Source organism: Pelobates fuscus, chromosome 2 (assembly GCF_036172605.1).
Source record: "Pelobates fuscus isolate aPelFus1 chromosome 2, aPelFus1.pri, whole genome shotgun sequence".
In the NCBI taxonomy this organism is placed as follows: Eukaryota; Metazoa; Chordata; class Amphibia; order Anura; family Pelobatidae; genus Pelobates; species Pelobates fuscus.
The window spans coordinates 95,288,235-95,314,073 of record NC_086318.1 but is presented as its reverse complement, the minus strand read 5'-3'; the positions used below and the strand labels follow the sequence as shown (position 1 = coordinate 95,314,073).

At 40.0% G+C, this 25,839-nt stretch overlaps 1 protein-coding gene across 1 annotated transcript in view; it reads left to right on the top strand.

The window, feature by feature from the left end:
- Positions 1–24,253, top strand: part of LOC134585562 (carboxypeptidase B-like) — a 44,550-nt gene extending 20,297 nt beyond the window's left edge. The window contains exons 4-11 of the mRNA XM_063441000.1: positions 15,285–15,381; positions 15,471–15,572; positions 16,407–16,508; positions 17,325–17,435; positions 17,888–17,978; positions 20,487–20,689; positions 22,484–22,568; positions 23,957–24,253. Of these exons, the coding sequence (XP_063297070.1) occupies positions 15,285–15,381; positions 15,471–15,572; positions 16,407–16,508; positions 17,325–17,435; positions 17,888–17,978; positions 20,487–20,689; positions 22,484–22,568; positions 23,957–24,141 (976 nt within the window). The 3' untranslated portion in view covers positions 24,142–24,253. The remainder of the gene's footprint in view (positions 1–15,284; positions 15,382–15,470; positions 15,573–16,406; positions 16,509–17,324; positions 17,436–17,887; positions 17,979–20,486; positions 20,690–22,483; positions 22,569–23,956) is intronic.
- Positions 24,254–25,839: the final 1,586 nt, after the last annotated feature.

Genomic DNA, 25,839 nt, shown 5'->3' with positions numbered 1-25,839 from the left:
GTATTTGAATCAATGGTGTGGTGTTAGGTATGAATATGCTTCCATCATGGAATGCCCTGGAATTTATTAACTAATTTATTACATGGGGCAAGTTTTGTGAATTAACAAAAGACCAACGTCAACACATTTCTTAAGCAAGTAGCATTGGGTTAACTTAACATATGGTATGTGAATGATGTGACATATGATCTTTCAATCAATTGCATCAGCGCTTTACAATGGGTGGTCGAACAGACATGTAGTTGTAACCAGACAAGTTGGACATACAGGAACAAAGGGGTTGAGCGCCCTGCTCAATGAGCTTACATGCTAGAGGGAGTGGTGTAAAATGACACAAAAAGGTAAGGATAGTATTAGACTAGTGACAGTTGCAGAAGAGGAATCAGTCAGGAGCTATTAACAGCTTAATTGATACGCTTTTATGAAGAAGTGGGTTTTTAATGATTTTTTGAAGGAGTGGAGACTGGGTGAGCATCTAACAGAGGAAGGAAGCGAGTTCCACAGGAACGGTGCAGCCCTCGAGAAATCTTGAAGGCGAGCATCAGAGGTGGGAGTACGGACAGAAGATAGACGTAAGTCTTCAGCAGATCGTAAGGGCCTAGATTTTACACTTTTTTATTGTCATAAGTCTCCTTCACATATCGAAAACTAAATTTAAAACAGTGAGCGTTATGATGGCAAACAGTATCCATAGATAGTTTGGGGGTGACTGGTAAGTTAGATTTCTGGAAATCATAGCAGGTTTGTCAGTAGTTTTCCTGGCACTATAGCTCCCTATAGTGTCAATCTATCTGATGGCCCCCACCTGCAGTGCAGAATAGGTTACAAATCCCTTCTGACACTTACCTGAGTCCATGCTGATGTACCTCGGCACTGGATTGGGCTTTGCCTACGCTCCTCCACAGTCGGCAAGCAGTGGAGACACATGCACTGCCCATGTGCTGCAATTGCTGCCCTCGCAATAAGGATCCTCTTATAGGAAAGCATATATAATGCTTTCGGTGATGCTGGACATCCCCATGCATAGTGAGAGGACATTCAGCATCAGTTGGGTGACCAAAAGTCGCCTAATGACGTGGAAGTCCCTCTAGTGACTGTCTGGGAGACAGCAACTAGAGGTGGAGTTAAAACCTTTCTTAAAAACTGCAATAATTACCTTTGCATTGTTAGGTGACCGGGGACACTGCATCCAGATCACTTTAATGAGCTAAGTGGTCTGGTTGCCTATAGCGTTCCTTTAAAGACTATAATTTAAAAATTAGGTGAGATGGAAAGATAACATGTTTTAAAGGTGTTAGTTATCTTATCATTTCTACAAGGAGGTAAACACTATATGTAGTGCAATAACTGACATGTTTTTTCTTGAGATTTTCTGATGCTCTTTGGAAAAACTGAATTGTTTTAATTGTGAATTGTATTGTTAGCAACTGCATATGTACATGTATTTAGAGTGTGGTGCCACAGGTTGCATTAATAGACTATGAGAAATAGAGTTCAAAAAGGATGAAGACCTTACTATCAGATAACCAAACACAAGCTTTCATTGTTATACTTTCCTCATACTCCAACCTTTTTATACTCTTCTTATATCTTTAACACAAATTATCAAAAGTTCATAGTTACCAAAAAAAAAACATATTTGGCAGGATGGTTTTAGAGAAAAATCCACATTAAGCACACAAAGCTATCCAGGGAATATATGCTCATATTAGAGTGCAAGAGCATGGGCAACCTTAATGGGCAGCCTTAATAAGACAAATATTTTGCAACACAGTGATCACCTCTAGTGACAAGATATGCATCTCTCTTCCAACCATCAAACTAGCTCTTTGACCCCCCATCCCATTATGAATTCTGAAAATGTAGGTCTGCCAGCATGCCATGTGGATTGCTATAGGTTCTCTCATTAATGTGGACATTGCATATTCAACTATTTTAAATATAACAAGTTTTATAATGGTAAAACTAGGTAAAGTCATCCCTATCGAGACTTAATGGTGTGATGCAAGACCTAAAGGGAGTAACCCTAAATCTCATATACGAAAAACACAAGTGTCTAATGGGTGATTAAAGCCCAAAAGGCACAGTAGGTCCCTAAGGAAAAAAAAAAAAAAAAAAATATATATATATATATATATATATATATATATATATAGAAACAGTTTTATTAATGGATACAAAGGGACAGATAAGAAAAAAAGGAAAAGATACTAAAGATCATTAAAAAACCTTATCTGGCTGTATGGGTAAAAGGAGCAGAGGAGCGAGGAAGAGTTAAACTTGGAGGTAAAGTTTGCTGGTAACTTTATTAGTGTATAGCGCAGGGCTTCCCAAACATTTACGGGCTAAGACTCACTTTTGAAAATGATAATTTTTTGAGACACACTCACTTTTAATGCATATTTTTAAAATTAATAAACTTGGCATACCATGGCAGCTTTAGAGGGAATACAATGGCACACCGTGGCAATCACATTTAGAGGCATAAATTGACACCATGGCAATCCGTATTAGATGCATAAAACTGGCCCATCATGGCAATTGGTTTTAGAGGCATACAACTGGATCACCATGGCAATCAGCTTTAGAGGCATACATTTTGCAAAGCATGACAATCAGTTTTAGAGGCATACAATTGGCACACCATGGCAAGCAGTTCTAGAGGCATAAATTTGGCACCATGGCAATCAGTTTTAGAGGCATAAAATTGGCACACCATGGCAATCAGCTTAGATGCATACAATTGGCACACCATGGCAATCAGCTTTAGATGATTAACATTGGCACACCATGGCAAGCAGTTATAGAGGCATACATTTGACACCATGGCAATCAGTTTTAGAGGCATAAAATTGGCACACCATGGCAATCAGCTTTAGATGCATACAATTGGCACACCATGGCAATCAGCTTTAGATGCATAACATTGGCACACCATGGCAAGCAGTTATAGAGGCATAAATTTGACACCATGGCAATCAGTTTTAGAGGCATAAAATTGGCACACCATGGCAATCAGCTTTAGATGCATACAATTGGCACACCATGGCAATCAGCTTTAGATGCATACAATTGTCACACCATCGTAATGAGCTTTAGATACATAACATTGTCACACCATGGCAGCTTTAGATACTTAAAATTGTTACAACATGGTAATCAGTTTTAGAGGCCTAGAATTGTCACACCATGGCAATCAGTTTTAGAGGCATTAAATTGTCACACCATGGCAATCAGCTTTAGAGGCATACAATTGGCACACCATGGCAATCTGCTTTAAAGGCATACAATTGGCACACCATGGCAATCAGTATTAGAGGCATTCAATTGGCACACCATGGCAATCCGCTTTAGATGGATAAAAGTTTCACACCATGGTAATCAGTTTTAGAGGCATAAAATTGGCACATCAGGGCAATACGTTTTAGATGCCTAAACTTGGCAAATTATGGCAACCAGTTTTAGATGCATAAATTTGGCATATCATGGCAGTTTAGAGGCATCATTTTGGTATATCATGATAGTTTTAGAGGCATAATTCTGGGATCCCATGGTAGTTTTAGAGGCATAATTTTGGCATGTCATGGCAGTTTAGAGGCGTAAACTTGGCACATCATGGCAATCGGTTTTATTGGCATACAACTAGTTACACACAGACTTAGAATTACTGTGTCCCTCTTTTTCTCATGTTGAGTATCCCAGTGGTAGATCGTCTGTCGGAGAACTCCAACAATGCTATGCCAGCTGAGGATCTACCATTTGCCCAAAGTTGCAGGGTTGTATTTGTGAGCAGTCTTTGAGCTTTTGAATGTAAGCATGGCTTTGCATGAAACATATGTGTGAATGTTTGAGTGTATTTGTGTGTAGTGTTTGTGTCTGAATGCAGTGGTGTTTATTTGTAGTGATGGATTTTAAATACAGGTGTTCTTTTGTGTGTAGTGTTGGTGTTTGAATAGAGGGGTGTTTGTATTTAATAGGGGTGTTTGTATATACAGCTGCAAGAAAAAGTATGTGAACCCTTTGGAATGATATGGATTTCTGCACAAATTGGTCATAAAATGTGATCTGATCACCATCTGAGTCACAACAGTAGACAATCACAGTCTGATTAAACTAATAACACACAAAGAATTAAATGTTGCTTTGTTTTTATTGAACACACCATGTAAACATTCACAGTGCACGTGGAAAAAGTATGTGAATCCCTAGACTAATGACATCTCCAAGAGCTAATTGGAGTGAGATGTCAGCCAACTGGAGTCCAATCAATGAGATGAGATTGGAGGTGTTGGTTACAGCTGCCCTGCCCTATAAAAAACACACACCAGTTCTGGGTTTGCTTTTCACAAGAAGCATTGCCTGATGTGAATGATGCCTCGCACAAAAGAGCTCTCAGAAGACCTACGATTAAGAATTGTTGACTTCCAGCATAAAGCTGGAAAGGGTTATAAAAGTATCTCCAAAAGCCTTGCTGTTCATCAGTCCACGGTAAGACAAATTGTCTATAAATGGAGAAAGTTCAGCACTGCTGCTACTCTCCCTAGGAGTGGCCGTCCTGTAAAGATGACTGCAAGAAAACAGCGCAGACTGCTCAATGAGGTGAAGAAGAATCCTAGAGTGTCAGCTAAAGACTTACAAAAGTCACTGGCAAATGCTAACATCCCTGTTAGTGAATCTACAATACGTAAAACACTAAACAAGAATGGATTTCATGGGAGGATACCACAGAGGAAGCGACTGCTGTCCAAACAAAACATTGCTGCACGTTTACAGTTTGCACAAGAGCACTAGGATGTTCCACAGCAGTACTGGCAAAATATTCTGTGGACAGGTGAAACCAAAGTTGAGTTGTTTGGAAGAAACACACAACACTATGTGTGGCGAAAAAGAGGCACAGCACACCAACATCAAAACCTCATACCACCTGTAAAGTATGGTGGTGGGGGCATCATGGTTTGGGGCTGCTTTGCTGCGTCAGGGCCTGGACGGATTGCCATCATCAAAGGAAAAATGAATTCCCAAGTTTATCAAGACATTTTGCAGGAGAACTTAGGCCATCTGTCTACAAGCTGAAGTTCAATAGAAGATGGGTGTTGCAACAGGACAATGACCCAAAGCATAGAAGTAAATCAACAACAGAATGGCTTAGAAGAAAAACAGAAGAAAATAGTCCTGACCTCAACCCGATTGAGATGCTGTCGCATGACCTCAAGAAAGCGATTCACACCAGACATCCCAAGAATATTGCTGAACTGAAACAGTTCTGTTAAGAGGAATGGTCAAGAATTACTCCTGACCATTGTGCACGTCTGATCTGCAACTACAGGAAACGTTTGGTTGAACTTATTGCTGCCAAAGGAGGTTCAACCAGTTATTAAATCCAATGGTTCACATACTTTTTCCGCCTGCATGGTGAATGTTTACATGGTGTGTTCAATAAAAACAAAGCAACATTTCATTCTTTGTGTGTTATTAGTTTAAGCAGACTGATTGTCTATTGTTGTGACTTGAATGATGATCAGATCACATTTTATGACCAATTTGTGCAGAAATCCATATCATTCCAAAGGGTTCACATACTTTTTCTTGCAACTGTAATTTTAGTGTTTTAATACAGTGTTTGTTGCGTTTGACTGCAGTGCATATGAAACATAGAAACATAGAATATGAAGGCAGATAAGAACCATTCTGGCCATCTAGTCTGCTCAGTCATGTAGTGCAGTGCTCCCCAACCTTTTTATCGCCGCGGACCGGTAAACGTTTGATAATTTTTCCGTGGCCCGCTTGTTTTGATTTAATAAGACAAAAAAAACCCAAACAGTCACATATATTAAAAAAAAACACGCAGACACATACATAGTCAGAAAATCACAAACACAGTCACATAAAGACATAGACTCAAAATTGTGTGTATGTGTGTGTGAGCGGTGCAGTGTGTATGTGAGGGTGGCAGTGTGTGTGAGAGTTGCAGTGTGTGTGTGGGGGGCAGTGTTTGTGGGGCAGTGTGTGTTGTGTGTGTATGGGGGAAATGTTTGTGGGGCAGTGTGTGCAGTGTGTGTATGGGGGAAATGTTTGTGGGGCAGTGTGTGTATGGGGGCAGTGTTTGTGGGGCAGTGTGTGTAGTGTGTGTATGGGGCAGTGTGTGTAGTGTGTGTATGGGGTAGTGTGTGTATGGGGTAGTGTGTGTATGGGGCAGTGTGTGTATGGGGTAGTGTGTGTATGGGGCAGTGTGTGTATGGGGCAGTGTGTGTATGGGGCAGTGTGTGTATGGGGCAATGTGTGTAGTGTGTTTATGGGGCAGTGTTTGTGGGGCAGTGTGTGCAGTCTGTGTATGGGGCAGTGTTTGTAGTGTGTGTATGGGGCAATGTGTGTAGTGTGTGTGTGGGGCAGTGTGTGTATGGGGACAGTGTTTGTGGGGCAGTGTGTGTAGTGTGTGTATGGGGCAGTGTTTGTGGGGCAGTGTGTGCATGGGGGCAGTGTTTGTGGGGCAGTGTGTGCATGGGGGCAGTGTTTGTGGGGCAGTGTGTGCATGGGGGCAGTGTTTGTGGGGCAATGTGTGTAGTGTGTGTATGGGGCAGTGTGTAGTGTGTGCATGGGGCAGTGTTTGTAGTGTGTATGGGGCAGTGTTTGTGGGGCAGTGTGTGTAGTGTGTTTATGGGGCAGTGTGTGTATGGGGGGTAAGGAGGCTTTTTAAAAATTTATTTAATTAAAATTAAGATATTCATGTCCCCCCTCCCTTCTTACCTTTACTGGGAGGAGGGGGGACATTTCTTAGTCCCTGGTGGTCCGGTGGGGATTCCCTGGTGGTCCGGTGGTGGTGAGGTGAACTCTAGCCCAGTTACAGGGCTAGAGTTCACTCTCGCGAGATTTGGAGCGTTGCCGTGGTTACCGCGGCAACGCTCCAAATCTCGCGAGAGGAGGACCCGGAGGAGCTGCAGGTAAGAGCTCCCGGGTCCTCTCTCACTCCCCTGCCGGCTGTCAGCACAGTGCCTGCAGACCGGGGAGGGAGATCTCTGATCTCCCCTCCGGTCCGCAGGCACATTGCAGGGCTGGCACTTGGGCAATGCCAGCCCTGCATTAGCCGGCAGGCTCGCACACCCCACACCCCTGGGCGGCCCGGTACCGTTTGATCCACGGACCGGTACCGGTCCGCGGCCCGGGGGTTGGGGAACACTGATGTAGTGGATCCAATATGTAGTGGATGCAGTGTGTGTATATTGTGTATGTAACAATATATACATATTGTGGCAGGATGGCCAGGCTCTTCACAATAAACTTCAAGTGCAACAGTCAGGATAAAATAGTACTGCAGTTTATTGTCACTTTCCACAATTTATACAAGGTTGTGCTCTCCCACAAAATAAAACAAAAAGAAAATAAATCCTACTCCAACTTGGAGACTTACTAAACAACAGTATTACTAACTATCCAACTGGCCAGCTAAGCTAGTTCCCAGTTTTAAACAAAATGAAATACACCACTTTTAGCAGGTTTCACACAGTACCTTTTGTCTCAGAGTCTCAGGCTTAACTACCTCCTCTCTCCCAGCTGTTAGACTCCCTGATGTCTTCAGAGGCTAACCTTTTAAAACCCTAGGGCTGGTTAATTACATTCACCTGGTTGATAACATTCAAGGGGTGACTCCCCCCAATTAACCCCATCATGCTGGGAATAGAGATCGCTCCAATCTATTACTAACATAGAAAGCCTCTCTGACCTTGCCACAATATATACAATGTGTGTTTGAATTTAAGCAATATTTTTGTATGAACTATGTGTATAAATGTAGGAGTTCGAATGTAGGTGTGCATTTGTGTGTAGTGCATGTAGGTGTGCATGTAGGTTTAGTGCATTTGTGTGTAGTTTAGTGTATAAACACACTGAAACACATACACGCACATACAGAGACACACGCATGCAACTACACAGACACACAAATACTCAGACTGACAGCAATGAACATGCAGAAACACACTGACACAGATACACACTGACGCACAATACACACACGGACACACACGGATACACACACATACACACACACTGACACAAAAGAACACAAAGATACACAGACACACAGAGACAGGAGCTGAGGGTGATAGTGTGTGTGGGGTAGGTGAGGGTGACAGTGTGGGGAAGGTGAGGGTTGCAGTGTGGAGGGGAAGAGAGGGTGACAGTGAAGGGAGTAGGTAAGGGTGACAGTGGAGGAGGAGGTGAGAGTGACAGTGGGGGAGGAGGTAAAGGGTGACAGTGTGGAGGGAGTGAGGGTGACAGTGTGGAAGGGAGGTGAGGGTGACAGTGTGGAAAGGAGGTGAGGGTGACAATGTGGGGAAGGGTGAGGGTGACAGTTGGGGGGAGGTTGACAGTGTGGGGGAGGTAAGAATTAGAGTGTAGGAGGGAGGTGAGGGTGACAGTGTGGGGGGGCGGGTGACACTATGGGGGTAAGTTAGGGTGACAGGATGGGGGGGAGGTAAGGATGACAGTGTGGGGGGAGGTCAGGGTGACAGTGTGGGGGGAGGTAGGTGATGGTGACAGTGTTGGGAGGTGATGGTGACAGTTAGAGGGAGGTGAGGGTGACAGTATGTGGGAGGTGAGGGTGAAAACCATTAAAATACTTTTTGGAGAGGTCCCTGATGATCCAGTGGTCTCTTCTCCTTCCTTCCTCCCTGATGGTCCGGTGGCCCTTGCTGTCCTGTCTGCAGTTCCGCCTCTGCCGGCTGCAGACCTGTCAGGGTACCTGAGGTCTCTACCTTTGAGAAGGGTAGAGACTTAGTTGTTTATCCGTCTAGACACGCCATATCTCCCGTTCCTCGCGGTCCATCCAGTCATTCTAACGCTGGCCGCAAGGGATCCGCTTCCTTTTCTAACATGACGCTCGATACGTGACGTCTTGACGCTATCCCGAGCGACCTGTCACTCTATTGGCTTTATCCTATCAGCGCTCAGCTGAGGCGTGTCTACTCTCCGGACTCAGGGTATTTAAGCTTGCTTCTCTCGTCAGCTCATTGCCCTGTCGTGGTTCTAGCTTGTATAGTCACTCAGTGCTCTGGTATTCTAGTATTCTCTTTGGTTTTGACCCGGCTTGTTGTACTATTCTGCTTATCTCTGTTAACCCTCTGACCCGGCTTGTCTCTCGCTTACCTGTCTTCTCGTTCCCTCAACCCCGGCTTGTCTCTGACTATTCTCTGTTATTCTATGTACGTTAGTCCGGCCATTCTAAGGCCCGGTATACGTACCTTTCTACTGTTTGTACTCTGCGTGTTGGATCCCTGTCCCGATCCTGACATTACGACAGGGCCAATGGATCCTGCAGGTACAAACAGTCAGCTTGGTTCTTCCGACCCCAGGTTTGATGCCATGGAACACAGGATGGATCAGATGGTCCTAGCACTACAGGCGCTATTGTCTCGTGCTAGTAACCCACCAGAGGAGACACGTACTCCTTCGATCTCTCCTGTAAGTTCAGGCCTAGAAGTAGCTACTGTTGGGGCTTCTTCTCGTATTACTCCACCAGTACGTTATGGCGGTTCTCCTGAGAAGTGTCGTGGCTTTTTGAACCAGATCAGCATCCATTTCGAATTACAACCCCGCTCCTATCCTACAGATAGAGCGAAGGTTGGATTTATTGTTACGTTACTCATTGAAAAGGCTCTGCGATGGGCTAATCCTTTATGGGAGAATGATAACCCGTTAGTCTATAACTATAATGCCTTTGTAGCTGCTTTTAAAAGAACTTTTGACCCCCCTGGTAGGAAGGTCAATGCAGCTAGATTACTGTTGCGCCTTAGACAGGAAAATCGAACACTTGTGGATTATGCACTAGAGTTCAGATCCTTGGCGGCAGAGGTTAAGTGGAACGAACAGGCTTATATAGATGTATTTTTAAATGGGCTATCAGATGTAATCCTTGACGAAGTCGCTACTAGAGAGCTCCCTGAGAATTTGGAGGATTTAATTTCTTTTATCTCTCGCATTGATGAACGCTTAAGAGAGAGGCAGAACACTCGAGATAGGACTCGTAGACCCTCCTTTAAACTAGCTCCTGCATTTCGAAATTCTGAGATCGAAACCTCACGTTTCCCTGAGCCTATGCAGATAGGTAATACTCACCTCACAGAGGAGGAGAGACAGTACAGGAGAAGGGAGGGTTTATGTATGTACTGTGGAGACAGAGGTCATCTACGCCTAAATTGTCCCAATCGTTCGGGAAATGCTCGCACCTAAGTTTCTCTAGAGGACAGGCCTTGGGTGTATCTATTTTGTCCTCTGTTCACAATTATAAAGATCACAGGCTTCTGCTACCCGTTTCTTTGACTTGGGAGAAGGGAGTAGTAAAAACCATGGCTTTGATTGATTCTGGAGCTGCTGAGAGCTTTATCGATCAAGTTTTTGTTAACAAGCATACTATCCCATCCCAGTTAAGGGAGACACCTCTGGCCGTTGAGGCCATAGATGGTAGACCTTTACTTGAGCCTGTTATTTTCCGTGAGACCATACCTATTAATTTAACTGTTGGTATCTTGCATGAGGAAGACCTACCCCTGTTGATCATTTCCTCTCCTTCTATTCCCATAGTCCTGGGGTACTCCTGGTTAAAGAAACATAACCCTATCATTAATTGGGAGTTAGGGGAGATAATCTCATGGGGCCAGAATTGTCAAGAGAAATGTTTGCGGAAGGTCTCGCCCCTTTGCCTGGCGAGCACGTCGGCTAACTCCTCTAATCCTACAGAGACTCAAATACCACCTCAGTACCTGGATTTAAAGGCAGTATTTGATAAAAAGAGAGCCGATACTTTACCTCCACACAGATCCTTTGATTGCAAGATTAACCTACTCCCTGGTACCATGCCTCCCAGGGGTCATGTATACCCGTTATCTACTAAAGAGAATTCAGTTCTAGAGGAGTATATTCACGAGAATTTAGACAAGGGATTCATTAGGAGATCCTCCTCCCCTGCCGGGGCTGGATTTTTTTTTGTTAAAAAGAAGGATGGTTCACTTAGGCCTTGTATTGACTATCGAGGTTTGAACAAGATAACCATTAGGAATGCTTATCCCATTCCTTTGATTACCGAACTCTTTGATCGTTTAAAGGGTTCTACTATTTTCACCAAGTTAGATCTCAGAGGGGCATATAACTTGGTGAGAGTCCAGCAGGGACACGAGTGGATGACGGCGTTCAATACTCGTTATGGTCACTATGAATATACAGTTATGCCTTTTGGGTTATGTAATGCACCGGCTGTATTCCAGGATCTGATAAATGAGGTTCTTAGGGAATTTCAGCAGGAGTGTGTTATTGTATACCTGGACGATATACTCATACATTCTAGAGAGATTGAGACTCACCACGAACAGGTCAGAAGGGTTTTGCACAAACTTCTTCAACATGGTCTGTACTGCAAATTGGAGAAATGTAGTTTCGACCAAGCCCAAGTAAATTTCCTCGGTTATGTGATCTCTGGGGAGGGATTTAAGATGGACCCGGATAAGCTCCAGTCCATTCTGGATTGGCCTCTACCCAAGGGTCTCAAGGCCGTTCAGAGATTTATTGGGTTCTCCAATTACTATAGGCGCTTTATTAAGGGCTATTCTTCTATTATTGCGCCCATCACCAATATGACCAAACAGGGGGTTGATACTAAGAATTGGTCTACGGAAGCTCTCCTTGCTTTCAAAACTCTCAAGGAGCTTTTTGCTTCCGCCCCAATTTTAGTTCACCCTAATACCACTCTTCCTTTCCTACTTGAGGTAGACGCCTCGGAGACTGGCGTAGGTGCTATCCTATCCCAAAGGCTAGGTGTGGATAAACCATTACATCCATGTGGATTTTTTTATAAAAAATTGTCTGGTGCTGAGAGCAGATATGACATTGGTGACAGAGAACTACTAGCTGTTATCAAGGCTTTAAAAGAATGGAGACATTTATTGGAAGGGACATTACATCCTATTACTATTTTGACGGATCACAAGAACTTGTCCTATATTGGAGAGGCCAAGCGATTGTCTTCCAGGCAAGCTCGTTGGTCGTTATTCCTCACCCATTTCAACTACGTTCTTACTTATAGGCCTGGTTCAAAGAATTCTAAAGCCGATGCTCTATCTCGCCAATATGAACCTTTGGCTGCTTCTGAACCGGTTCTGTCCTCTATAGTACCCCAATGCAACATTATTGCTAACACAAGTCTCAAAATCCATTCTCCGTTGCTTGCCCAGATCTTGAACTTACAGCATCTGGCACCGGGACAGACCCCTGAGGGAAGAAAATTTGTTCCTCCTGAACTCCAACTGGAGCTCTTACAGTGTTTCCACGAAAGCAAGGTGGCTGGTCATCCTGGCATTCGCAAGACTTATTCCCTGATCTCCAAGGATTTCTGGTGGCCTTCCTTACGAAAGGATATTAAGGAGTTCGTCGGAGCTTGCGAGACTTGTACCAGGACTAAACAGCCTCACGCATCTCCTTGTGGTTTGTTGCTCCCCTTGGACATTCCTGAGAAGCCATGGTCCTGTTTGGCCATGGACTTTATTGTGGATTTACCTGCTTCCAAGAGACAGACTGTTATTCTCACGGTGGTGGATAGATTCACTAAGATGGCTCATTTTGTGCCGTTGCCTAAACTCCCCACGTCTCCTGAATTGGCGGAGATTTTTGCGAGAGAAGTTTTTCGCTTACATGGGATACCTTCTGAAATCGTTTCTGATAGAGGCTCTCAATTTGTCTCACGATTCTGGAGATCCTTCTGTTCTCAATTAGGTATCAAATTGAACTTTTCCTCTGCATATCACCCTCAGTCTAACGGAGCCGCTGAGCGTACTAATCAAAAGATTGAACAATATCTGCGCTGCTTTGTTTCCGAACACCAGGATGATTGGGTCGGTTTGATTCCTTGGGCAGAGTTCGCACACAATAATCTCGTTTGTGATTCTACTCGTTCCAGCCCCTTCTTCATGAACTATGGCTTTCATCCCTCCATTTTTCCTTCGGTCTCTTCTTCCCAAGGAGTACCGTCGGTTGATGATCATGTCGCCAATCTGAAGAAGTTGTGGGATCAGACTCGTCAAATTCTCCTGCATAATTCTATGTTGTTCAAAAAACACGCTGATAAACACAGAAGGGCGGCTCCAGTTTTTGTCCCTGGGGATAGAGTATGGCTGAGTACTAAGAACATTCGTTTAAAGGTTCCCTCTATGAAATTTGCACCTCGGTACATAGGTCCTTACAGGGTTTTGTCTCGTATCAACCCGGTTGCGTATCGCCTAGCTCTGCCGTCGGCCTTACGCATTCCCAACTCCTTTCATGTGTCTTTGCTGAAACCACTGATTTGCAACAGATTCTCCTCTACGGTTTCCTCACCTCGTTCGGTTCAGGTGGACGGGCAGGAGGAGTATGAGGTCAACTCCATTATCAATTCCCGATTTTCCCGGGGAGGACTACAGTATCTGGTCGACTGGAAGGGATATGGTCCCGAGGAGAGGAGTTGGGTACCTCAGGAGGACGTCCATGCTCCTCGTCTCCGCAGGGCGTTTCACTCCCGCTTCCCATCTCGTCCCGGTTCCTTCCGCACGGTGGGCGTATCTGAGAGGGGGGGTACTGACAGGTTACCTGAGGTCTCTACCTTTGAGAAGGGTAGAGACTTAGTTGTTTATCCGTCTAGACACGCCATATCTCCCGTTCCTCGCGGTCCATCCAGTCATTCTAACGCTGGCCGCAAGGGATCCGCTTCCTTTTCTAACATGACGCTCGATACGTGACGTCTTGACGCTATCCCGAGCGACCTGTCACTCTATTGGCTTTATCCTATCAGCGCTCAGCTAAGGCGTGTCTACTCTCCGGACTCAGGGTATTTAAGCTTGCTTCTCTCGTCAGCTCATTGCCCTGTCGTGGTTCTAGCTTGTCTAGTCACTCAGTGCTCTGGTATTCTAGTATTCTCTTTGGTTTTGACCCGGCTTGTTGTACTATTCTGCTTATCTCTGTTATCCCTCTGACCCGGCTTGTCTCTCGCTTACCTGTCTTCTCGTTCCCTCGACCCCGGCTTGTCTCTGACTATTCTCTGTTATTCTATGTACGTTAGTCCGGCCATTCTAAGGCCCGGTATACGTACCTTTCTACTGTTTGTACTCTGCGTGTTGGATCCCTGTCCCGATCCTGACAAGACCATGCAGACAGTCTAGCGAGCTCTGACACGTCAAGTCTCAGAGCGTTACCGTGGTAACCCGCGGTAATGCTCTGTGATTGGCCGAGCTCACTGACAGTTACTGGCGGACAGTAAGGCAGAGCTGCAGACCGGAGGATGTAAAGAGCTTTATCCCTGTTACAGAGGGGTCCTGCACACAGCGGCACTCCTTGCAACCTGCTGGCACCCCTCTTGGTGTCGGGCCTTTGGTCATGGGCCGAGGGCCTGACAGTCTCCAGAGTCCTCAGCATGTGTCAGCGCGACTCACCAAAAATCAGTTGTCGACCCACAGTTTGGGAAACCGTGGTATAGAGAATATAAAATAAAGCTGCTCTAAATAGCAGTTATAAAATACAGCCGTATGGAATGGACTCTCTGTAATATATACTCTTGCACGTGAGTAGAGAACAAATCATTAAGGAAGACCAACTAAAAATTAACTGGAAATATATTCCCAATGGTACATATATACCATACAACTAGAATGCCGCATTAGTGAAATGGTAAATTAACCAGCATGCCTCTAAATTGTAGAATAGTACTGTAGTTAAGTATGTAATAAAATACAGCTGTGATACAATTTTTGCAGCTAAATCAAAACATGTTTAAAATGGATAGAGAGCACTTTGTAATAATAAAGCTACTACAGAGTTACAGACCTGACAACAGATTTACTAGATAGTACTGCAGCTGTGCCTATAAGTTCCCTGATCATTTCCAGCACATACTCCCTCCTCAGATTGTCTTATGAGAATTCTCCATCACTATACCTCCCCCCTAATAGCCGAGATCGCTAAAGAATGAACCGTGCACAGTGAGTGAAAATGTGTAAAGTGGCAAAAAGTAATTGCCCATAATGGTAAAACTAAATGAAGTCTAATCAACTGAAGTTGTAACACTTGAGAGAATGCAATTGTTACAGCTTTACACAACAATACTACTTTGTGTTATTCTTTGTCCTTATGTTAGAATTTTTAATTATTACTTTTATATCACTAATTTCTGTCCCTGTTGTCTTTGGTCATTAAATATTTAGACATTGAATGTTTTGAAATATCTTAAATCTGAGAATAATAAAAGCATCTCTAAATCTTTTTTTTCCTTCCAGAATTTTGATTGAAGATGTCCAGTTAGCTGTGGAAAGTCAACAAAATAGCAGCATCCGTGCTGTCCACAGCTACCTAAAGTACAATGACATTGATACGGTACAATCCTAGAACATATGTGTCTGTATTTATAATAATAAAATAACTAGTGCACTATAAAACAATCTAAAACTGTATCCACCCTACAGATTAATGCATGGACTGCCAGCATTGCTGCAGAGTACCCAGATCTTGTGTCTCGTTCCCTGTTTGCAACCTCATATGAAAGTCGTCCTGTCTACTTACTAAAGGTAACTGTAAATATGCGTAAATTCATATACACACACACCTTATAACAACCCCGATTAGAGATTTAGGCAATACAATAAAAAGCAGATTATAAAAATTGCAATGTAGAAAGTAAGGTAAATAAAGTTTGCTAAGTACAAATAAAATGAACAGTCGTAGTACATCTGCTATTATTTAATTCCCTTGAAAAATAAATAGTAACTATCTATCTGCAACCAAAAAAAAAAGATGAGCAAGGTACAAAGATGCCAAAAATATATGATGTAAAGATACAGGGAGAATGTTCTCAAACTGTCCCAACAATGATATTGTAATTAGTTCAATATGAAATAATGTAGCCAGCCAAGTTCTAGTTTTACGTTTGATGGCACAACTACCTTTTGTTGCTACAGTTCTGTTAATTTTATTTGCCAGGTATTTCATCTCAGCCCTCCACAGTGTCCCAACCTCTAGCAGCTAAGGGTACTTAACTTTTGAAAAGCACATTTTAGCTTTTATAGCTAGTTCTTATTATTGCAGTATATTTTAAGAATAATATGGATGCACCGGCAGATTAATTAGTACTCTGTTTTGGTACTCTTCTCTAGTAGGTAAAAAGATATAATTGATACTACTCACTTGTGAGTCCTGGCAGAAAAAAAAATGGATGCGATGCGTTAACCCCTTAAAGACCAAACTTCTGGAATAAAAGGGAATCATGACATGTCAGACATGTCATGTGTCCTTAAGGGGTTAAGGGTTAAATGAAGTCTCTCATCCTACAATAATATATTCCTTATCATTAACATACTTAACATTGTTGAAAATAATGTGTTTTTATATGTTTGTTTTTTTAGGTTGGCAAAAGTGGTAATAACAAGAAAGCAATTTTCATTGACTGTGGTTTTCATGCAAGAGAATGGATTACTCCTGCTTTCTGTCAGTGGTTTGTTAAGGAGGTGAGTACTAACTAATTGAATTCTTGTATAACTCGTATTCTTTATAATGTGTGATACAGGGGCAAACATCTGTATTATACACACAGTAACATTCACACATGGATTAACTATTATCTGCATGATATGCAAAATAACATGGTAGAAAGCAAGATTTGGTAAATACTTCTGACCTTATACGAATAATTAGTAATGTTCTTAAAAATGAAACTAAAAAGGGTGATGTAGATTTAATAAACTGTGATCCACCAATATGTGTATTTTAATGCACAATAAACATTTTCTAGTAGACTACTTTTACGAAACAGAAACAGATTTTCAATAGAGCAGTAAAATATATTTAATATCTTTCTACAGTCCTAAAAAATTTAAAGGATACCATTATCAATATTAATTATGTTTATTTCCCAAGTATTTACAGCCAGACATCAACATATCGGTCCGTTTACATTAATTTAAACATTATAGCGAAAATGACTCGCATGTGAAACAATGACTGTAATTCTAGATTTTTACACAACTTAAACATGTAACAGACAAAAGTTGTCATACTTGCATAGGTTAATTGAGAAAAAAATAGAACTGCCAGGAGAGAGCGAGATATAATAACTGTATCACTGGTGGAGTGGCAAATATCAACCAATTAGGCTAGCTATTTCTAAAAATAAAACGTAACTGTTAATATAGCGATTAAGAGGTTCCCCTTGCTTTAGGAGGTTAATAATGACATTATCTTTCTGTAGTCTTTTATTGTCTTTACTTGCAAAGGTTGCATTAATCTGACGTCACATTATTGACTGTTTGTATATACCATAACAGGCTGTTAATTCATATGGAACCGACGCTCAATTCACCAAACTTCTTGACAACTTGGATTTCTATGTTGTACCTGTTTTGAATGTTGATGGTTATGCCTATTCCTGGACAACTGTAAGTATTAAGATTAAAAAAACAAAAACAATTAAAAAATATTCGTTAACTAACTTCTGTATACCTTATTTTATACTTCTCTATCACACAATGTGACATCAATCAATAAAAAAAATAAAAAAATGAAAAAGAAAATGTATACTTAAAACATATATTTTATATAAAGTGTGTAATTAATCACTCTTAAAATTAAGGACACTGTGGTATGAGATGTTATGAAAACCTTTGTGTCTCAAGCTGGCCTACCACAAAACTTTAGTGAATTTTGTTATATTATTTTGGTGGCAAGCACCTGTGGGACTGGGTATTTTTTAATTGAATATATATATATATATATATATATATATATATATATATATATATATATATATATTATATTATATAATTAACCTGCTACCTTTGAAATATTGATATTCCTTGTAGTTATGACATTTAGTAATACTGTATTGTAGGACCGTTTATGGAGAAAGACACGTTCTATTAACAAGAATACAAAGTGTGTTGGAACTGACCCAAACAGAAACTTTAATGCTGGATGGTGTAGTGAGTATATACATACATTTCTTAAACAACAATATTGTAATTAATAATTATTCTGTAATGCAATAAACACACTGTGGATTACAACTTCTAATTAAGTGATTGTGTAAAATGGTTTAAAATGAATATTAGTAAATAAAATATCAATCAAAATTACTAGGGTTCTAGAGAAGCTGCATATTTTCTATTGATTAAAGGTTAATATGTTTAATGTTCAACTGAGTGAGTTTAAATAAATAAATAAATAAATAAATAAAAGAACATTCTAAGCACTATCTCAAGCAGATTGTAGTGGTTATGGTGCCAGGAGTGCCCTGGTCCCCCCAATGTAAGTAGTCAAACTGTTTTCTAATTATTTGACCTCTTCCATGGGGCCTGCCGGATAAGGCTCCCTGTGTCCACACAGCTGGAAGTGAGAACCACAAACACTTGCCAAGAGCTTCTGTTGGCTCTAGTGAGCTAAGTTCTGCTTTGCAGGGTCAGCTCACTGACATAGAACATCTGATGATCACAATCAGCCAATGAGCTAAACTATGTACTGGCTCCAGCTGTGAGGAGGCTGAGGCAGGCACACATGGAAACTAGGAAATATTTACATTAGGGGAAAACAGGCCACTCCTGGTACCACAGCACATTGTAAAGGTTAGGGTTCTTTGAGTTTTTCTTTAATGTTCAATGCAGAAAAATGTAATATACATTTGATATGTCACAGCTGGTGGATAGCAATAAATCACCCTGTGCACTGTATTTGGTTTATAATTAATTCATTTGGGGTTTTAGAGGATCTACTTGGCCAAGGTGATGACCTGCTCAATGACCTTTCCCTATCTTAATGTGCAGCAGGTGAAAGCTCAATAACAGTGTGGGTGACCAGCTACAGCTGTCCACCTGAACCTTCTCACTTCACTTTGTCAGGGTGGCGGCACGGAAACCGGGACCCCTGAGTCTGTCCAGGCAGCGGAGCGAGGACCAGACCCAGTATGCCTGATGTTCAGAGTCACAGTGTGGAGGTGGATTAGCAGGGTCTGGTGCAGGGTAACCGCACGCCCCCTGGTTTGAGCACCAGCGTTTGTGCAGCCACAACCAGAACCCTGATTCAGCTTCTGCGGATCCCAGGAACTAGGAAATAGGAAATAAGCAGACCTCCCAGGAGCTGAATAGGGAGGCTCTGCAGCAAGAATGTATCCAGTACTAGAAACAAGACAAGGCTAGAACAGGCACCAAACATGAAAACAAGACATAACTAGCAGAACCCAGAACTGGAGCAGGACAGAAAGCAGAACATGTACACAAGACATAAGGAATCCATGAACATAACATGGGCATGACTGAACAGAACTGTACATAGACTGGGTACAAAACTAAAAATAGACAGGATATAATAGGCAAAACAAGAGGAGAAATAACTAAGTACTAAATATGTAAATCATGAGGATTTTGTCACATTATATGATCATACATTGCATAAGCCTGCCAACAACGCCAATGTACCCCATATCTGGCAGGTCCTACTCTGCCTAATGTACACTAAAATAACCACAGAACACATATATAGCACTTACCTGCAAGAACTCTGAAACCAAAATGAATGAGGGAAAACAAACGGGTTTGGCAAATAAAACAAACATTTAAATGAATCCAAGAGACTGGGAAATCCAAGGGTGGATTACAGGAATGAACCCAGAAAAACCCAGCATAAAGAAAACCAGACACAGAATAGAAAACCAAAAAAACAAGAAAAACTAAACAAGAATAGTAAAAGGAGTACTGGATACCAGAAGCCATTACCAGAATGATCCGCAGCCAGGAACAGAACGTGACACACTTGTGCTGTGGGATGTAGACTTGATTATTATTATTATTATTATTATTATTTATAAAGCACCAACAAATCCTGCAGCGTTGTACAATAGGTGGACTAACAGTTGGACACACAGGAACAGAGGGGTTGAGGGTCATGCTCAATGAGTTTACATGGTAGAGGGAGTGGGGTATAGTGACACAAAAGGTAAGTAATACATTTGGTTGCCCAGATGACTCCCTATTCTTGAAGGAAGGGCCTGCCTAGTAGTCTCATCCAAACATAGTGGGTTATGGAGTTAATTAGAAGATTCAATTGACCACTAGACACAAGAATAGAACCACAAACTCCCTACAGTACCATGCCAAACTATGACAATCTCATTATACAAAATAAACCAAGACAATAGGTTACCCCTACAGTTAAAATTGCTCCCATGCACTATAGTGCACGGGATGACCAGTCCTCGTAGCATTATATAAACATCCTTGCTTTAACTGTGCTCCTAAACATATACCAGAATGGGGGGTTCTTCCCTAAATTTTTCCCTGTTAAGCAGTTGTGGTAGATTCCAGTTTGTTTCTTGCATTAGTAATTAAGTAGTTTTCACATTTACTGCACTTATGTACTTCTATTCATCTGGTGTATGTTTTTTAAACAATAAAATGAAAGGACTCTGTTTACATTCCTGCTATGTTCATATATTTCAGCTAATGGTGCGACTTCCAGTCCATGTAGTGAAGTGTATTGTGGTGTTACTCCTGAGTCTGAAAGTGAAACCAAAGCTCTGGGTGACTTCATTCGCAGTAACCTGTCTTCTATCAAGGGCTACCTGACAATCCACTCCTATTCACAGATGTTGCTGTTCCCCTATTCATATAAAAATTCTGCTGCAAAGGATCACTCGGAGCTTGTGAGTCCATGGAAAGGACAAGCAGAGATTAAAAAGTATAGCATGGGTTCAGAAAGCTGCTTAAAATTATTAAATAGACCAGTGTGGGCTTCATAAAATTAAATAATAATGGAAACATGAGTAAAGCGTATTAAGGGAAGATATCGTGAGTCATATAATTATTAAAGATATTTCCATTCTCGTACTGCTTTGAAATAAATGAGGGTTAAAAAATAACAGGATAGAGACAGTGGCTGAAAATGTTGGAGGAGAGAATGGATTGTACAGGAATAGTATCTCTATCAAATCAAAGAGATTTAGATGATGATGGGATGTTGATGTACAGGTATATGTGTCGTTTATCCCCTTCACAACCAGTCAGTTTTTTGTTATTTTTTTATTTTTTAAAATATATATTAGCACAGCATTTATTTCAAACTTGGGATGTTTAGCTAATTCTTAAATATATGGTAAAATTGCAGGTATTTGTGTAGCTTGCTGTTCACAAATACGTACATTTACAAAATGTTACGTTTTGATTAATTAATTCATCCTTAAATAAATATCAGGAAATAATGTTTTTTAGAAATGATATATCTTTTCTGATATTGTGTGAGACCGGTTCTGATATATAAAAGCATAATTTGTAACATTAAAACCATTGACAGGTGAAGTGAATAACATTGATTATATTGTTACAATGGAACCTGTCAATGGGTGGACTATATTAAAGGTGTCAGAACACACAGTGCATCACAGTTTGCTGCGCCTAGGACTATATAGCCGTAGACCCATCAGAGTGCCCATGATGACCTCTGTCCACCACTGAAAGTGCCTTCAATGGGGATGGATCATGGTGCATATATAAAAAATTGTATCTTTGCATATTAGTGAGGAACTAGGTGATATGTGCTCCTTCAAATACAGTTACAATAAACTATTATTTTAAAGTAGGATTCTAAAATTGATTAATTGAAAGCTTTTACCTTAATCAAACAGTAATTGAGTTTTTGCTTTTTTTGTTGTTGGAAGTTATGCTAAAGTTACAAGTTGTTAGCAAGTTGTTTTAAAAAGCAACCTAAACTGCATAGTGTTACTAAAACAATAAAGCTAAGGAAATGAATGTTAAATGCTTGCAATATTTACAGTTTAAGCACACACAATTTAAAAGTCATTGTTGTAAATTTGACATAAGATAGGTTTTATGTATAGAACATAATTTAGTCCATTAAAGGGGAGCACTTGGTGCTGGCCTTGGTGAAAGATATATAAGTTACTTTATTAAAGGGACACTATAGGCACGCAGACCACTTTAGCTCATTAAGGTGGTCTGGGTGCATAGTCCCATGTCCCTTAACCCTGCAAAGGTAATTATTGCAGTTTTTTTTTTTTAAACTGCAATAATTACCTTTGAGGGTTAACTCCACCTCTTGTAGCTGTCTATCAAACAGCCACAAGAGGGACTTCCAGGTTGTTAGGCGAGTTTTGTCGAGTTTTGGACGTCCTCACATTATGCACGAGGTCATCCAGTGTCATGTAAAACCACATAGGAAAACATTATGATTTCTTTCCCATGGGGTAAATAAGTGGATATAAATATTGCAGTTTACATTTTTTCACCAAGTCCCGTGAGTGCTCTCCTACTGTGGACTTTGACAAAGATTATCGGGCACAAAAAAAGAAAGAAAGAAAAAAAAATAAATAGAGAGAGGATTGCTTAGATGGACAGGTGCAGATAGACTGAAAAGTAGACAGACAGATGGCAAATTTGTAAAATCTCTGTACAAATTCATAAAACCCGATTGTTCATTTCAGAACTCTCTTGCCAAGGACGCAATTGAAAAACTAGCATCACTGCATGGAACTGTTTACACCTATGGACCTGGAGGGAAAACAATCTGTAAGTTCATTAGTGCGATAGATAGATAGATAGATAGATAGATAGATAGATAGATAGATAGATAGATAGATAGATAGATAGATAGATAGATAGAAACAGACCTGCAAAGCTAAACTATATATTTCTATCCCTTGGCAGAAAACATGAATACATTCAGCTCAATAAGACTATTATCATTATATTTACAATATTTAGTGGAAAAGTAATTTATTTTGCCATATTGTCAGAAATATAAATACACAACTACAAGAGTATGAGTATATAATTACAACAATTTATCTGAAAGTTTCCATTTTGATGATGTTGATGTGTTGATGTTAATGCTGTATGCTCGCAAGCATTACAAATTTCTAGTAACTTTTTAATTGGCATATATTTGCCAGAAATGTGTTATTATATATATGTGTGTGTGTGTGTCTATATTATAAAAAAATTTAATTATATTTGTTATTTACATTTTTAATGTTGTCTGTGCAATGCTTACAAGTAAAAAATGCTAAACAGATAAATGCTAGCAGACTCTGGGGGAACTAAATTGGTTTGTTATGGTTACATTTCTTTTACAAGGTGGTAAAAAAAAAACAATATGGACACATCACTATAAATTAGACTAAAAGCCTTACATATAGTATATTTATTGTAACATATGTAGATGATCTTCAGCATGAAAAAAAGAATACTGATCTACTGTACAAATCCATTTCCCTTTTCTTTGATATACTTTTGATATACTTTTATGTCTCTGTAGTTGTAACCATACAATGTAAGGTATTGCAGTTTTGTAGAACATCTCTACTGGCTGTCTTTCACATTTCAATGGTTTCCTATGAGAAACATTTGAATGTGCGTACAGCACAAGCCGCAGATGTGCATCATAAAAAAAGGGAATTGGGGGTACACCCAGAAAATAAAATTTTCAGCAATGGCTCTGCCGTAACAGACCAAAATTTACACAAAATACAGATATAGTAATATTGCACATACAAAAATACAGTTTTACATTTTAGAAAACTACTTAAACTCAACTATCTCGGCAAACAAATATGAGGATTCATTTCCACCATATGGCCATATAGCGCACATGCGCATCCGTCTATAGTGATCCTCTTAGCCTCTCTGCTCTTCTATGAGAGAGTAACATAATGTCGCAGCAAAGGGCGGAAAAAACAAGAGTTTCAAGATTTGTTTTCAGGTTTTTACAACAAACTGGAGACAGGGGGGTGGGAGCTAAAAGTAATCAGACACTAGGACACTATAGCATTAGGAATGCAAGTTTATATTCATAACACTATATTGTTCCTTTCAAACTGAAGAGAGAGTTTGACCTTGAAATGTTTCCTTTGTTATTAATATCTGCTTTAACAATATTTCATTGTTTCTTTCATCAGACCTGTCATCAGGGGCCTCAGATGACTGGGCATATGATGCTGGTGTTAAATATTCGTTTACCTTTGAGCTTCGTGATTTGGGAAAGTACGGCTTTTTACTTCCTGAATCTGAGATCAAGGACACGTGTGAAGAAACCATGCTAGCTGTGCAATATATTGCAGAGTACATCCTGAACAATGCATGATTAAACACTTTATCCACCTGAAAAAAATACATAATCAAACATTGTACATCTATTCATTAACTCTGCTTGTAATGAACAAGCATATTAAATTAGTATTTGATTAAATTAAAAATGCTTCATGTGTATGAATTGTATACAGGACAAGGTTAATCATATATTGGTGTGCATTTATTTTCTGATCTAATATTCGGAGTTCACATTTTTGTAGACTTGGGGAATGTTGTCCATGTGCATGCTGGAAATTCTTCTGTCTTTCAAATGAGACTATCAAAATTCTGAAATATTCCATAGGGTCAAATATAATAAGAACACTTGGGTGTAATATGTAAAATACAGACTTGATTACAGTTGTACTAAACAAATAATATTGTGTTTGTAATAATTAGTATTTGTTTTACATAAGTCATTATCTACATTACCCAGGCAATGCTACATATAATTATATATAATATATATTATATCACATACCATTATATATCTATAGTTATTGCACACATAAGGCTTTGCCGGTAGAGTGAGTTAATAGTGCACACTGGGCATAAGAACAGCTGTATCTCACTGAGGATAAACACAGTATTTCCTGATTCAGACATTCTTGTACATTAAACATGGAATAAGTCACCTCCCTAAATTCAACATTCACAGAATAAAAATGCTTTAACCAATTAATAACAGTAAAAATATAGAAAATGAGACTGGTTACAATAAGAATCTGGATGATTATTCTGGGAGAGACTTTTGTAATGTTTTGAATGTAACAAAATATCTACAGATTACAGAGAAAACAAGAAAAATGGCAAAGAAAAAAAAAATAAATATAAAAGTCTAGTAAAACATGCCTACACAATTATTATTAATTTGAAAGAAGAAAAAAGACACATAGAATGATTTCATTTACCTTTTTTAATACCAGATTGCATATATGTCTTTTATGACAGCATAAATTCATAGAGAAATCGTGTGTAATATAAGCATAAGAAAAAATAACATAGTGTAATCTGATTAAACAATAACAGTAGTGAGGTAAATTAGAGCACTCACACTTTACAGAGCCCTTTTACGAGCTGTAAAAGCACTTCTTCCACATATAAAGGGGTAGTTGGATAACTGGATACTGAATCAGGTCCACTGAATTGTAATGGTAGCTCCACCAGCCAGGAAAATCAGGAATAGGAATAGGTAGATACATATGTATTGTCACAATATCAATAGTGACAGTCTCTTTCGTAGTATTAAAGCATTCTTTTTTAATTATTAGTATTATATATGGCTTTTTATACTGTTTTTAATAACTCCATCTAATTAATTATTGACTAAAATTAAAGTAATGTTATTTTAATCATTACACTTTGATTGATGTGCTAGTTTAATAGGGTTTATACATTTCCAAAGTATGAAAGCTTTTCATACCCTATTTGAATAATTGTGTTGACACAATAAAATGTGAACTCTAAACAAACAGAGGAATCACAAATTATTTATAGTCTTGACAAATGTTTGGAGTTGGGAAATGTATAGCAAATGTCTTGACTTTCAGCCGAGTACAACTATATTATTTCTGAGTCATGGTTTCAGAATGTTCTGTGTTATAATTATTAGTGACAAAGCTGATTGTGGTAAAATATGTTTTCACGCAACAGATATGATTAGCATGTCAGTAAATTATTTAAAGAATTCTGGTACTAACTGTAAACTGAG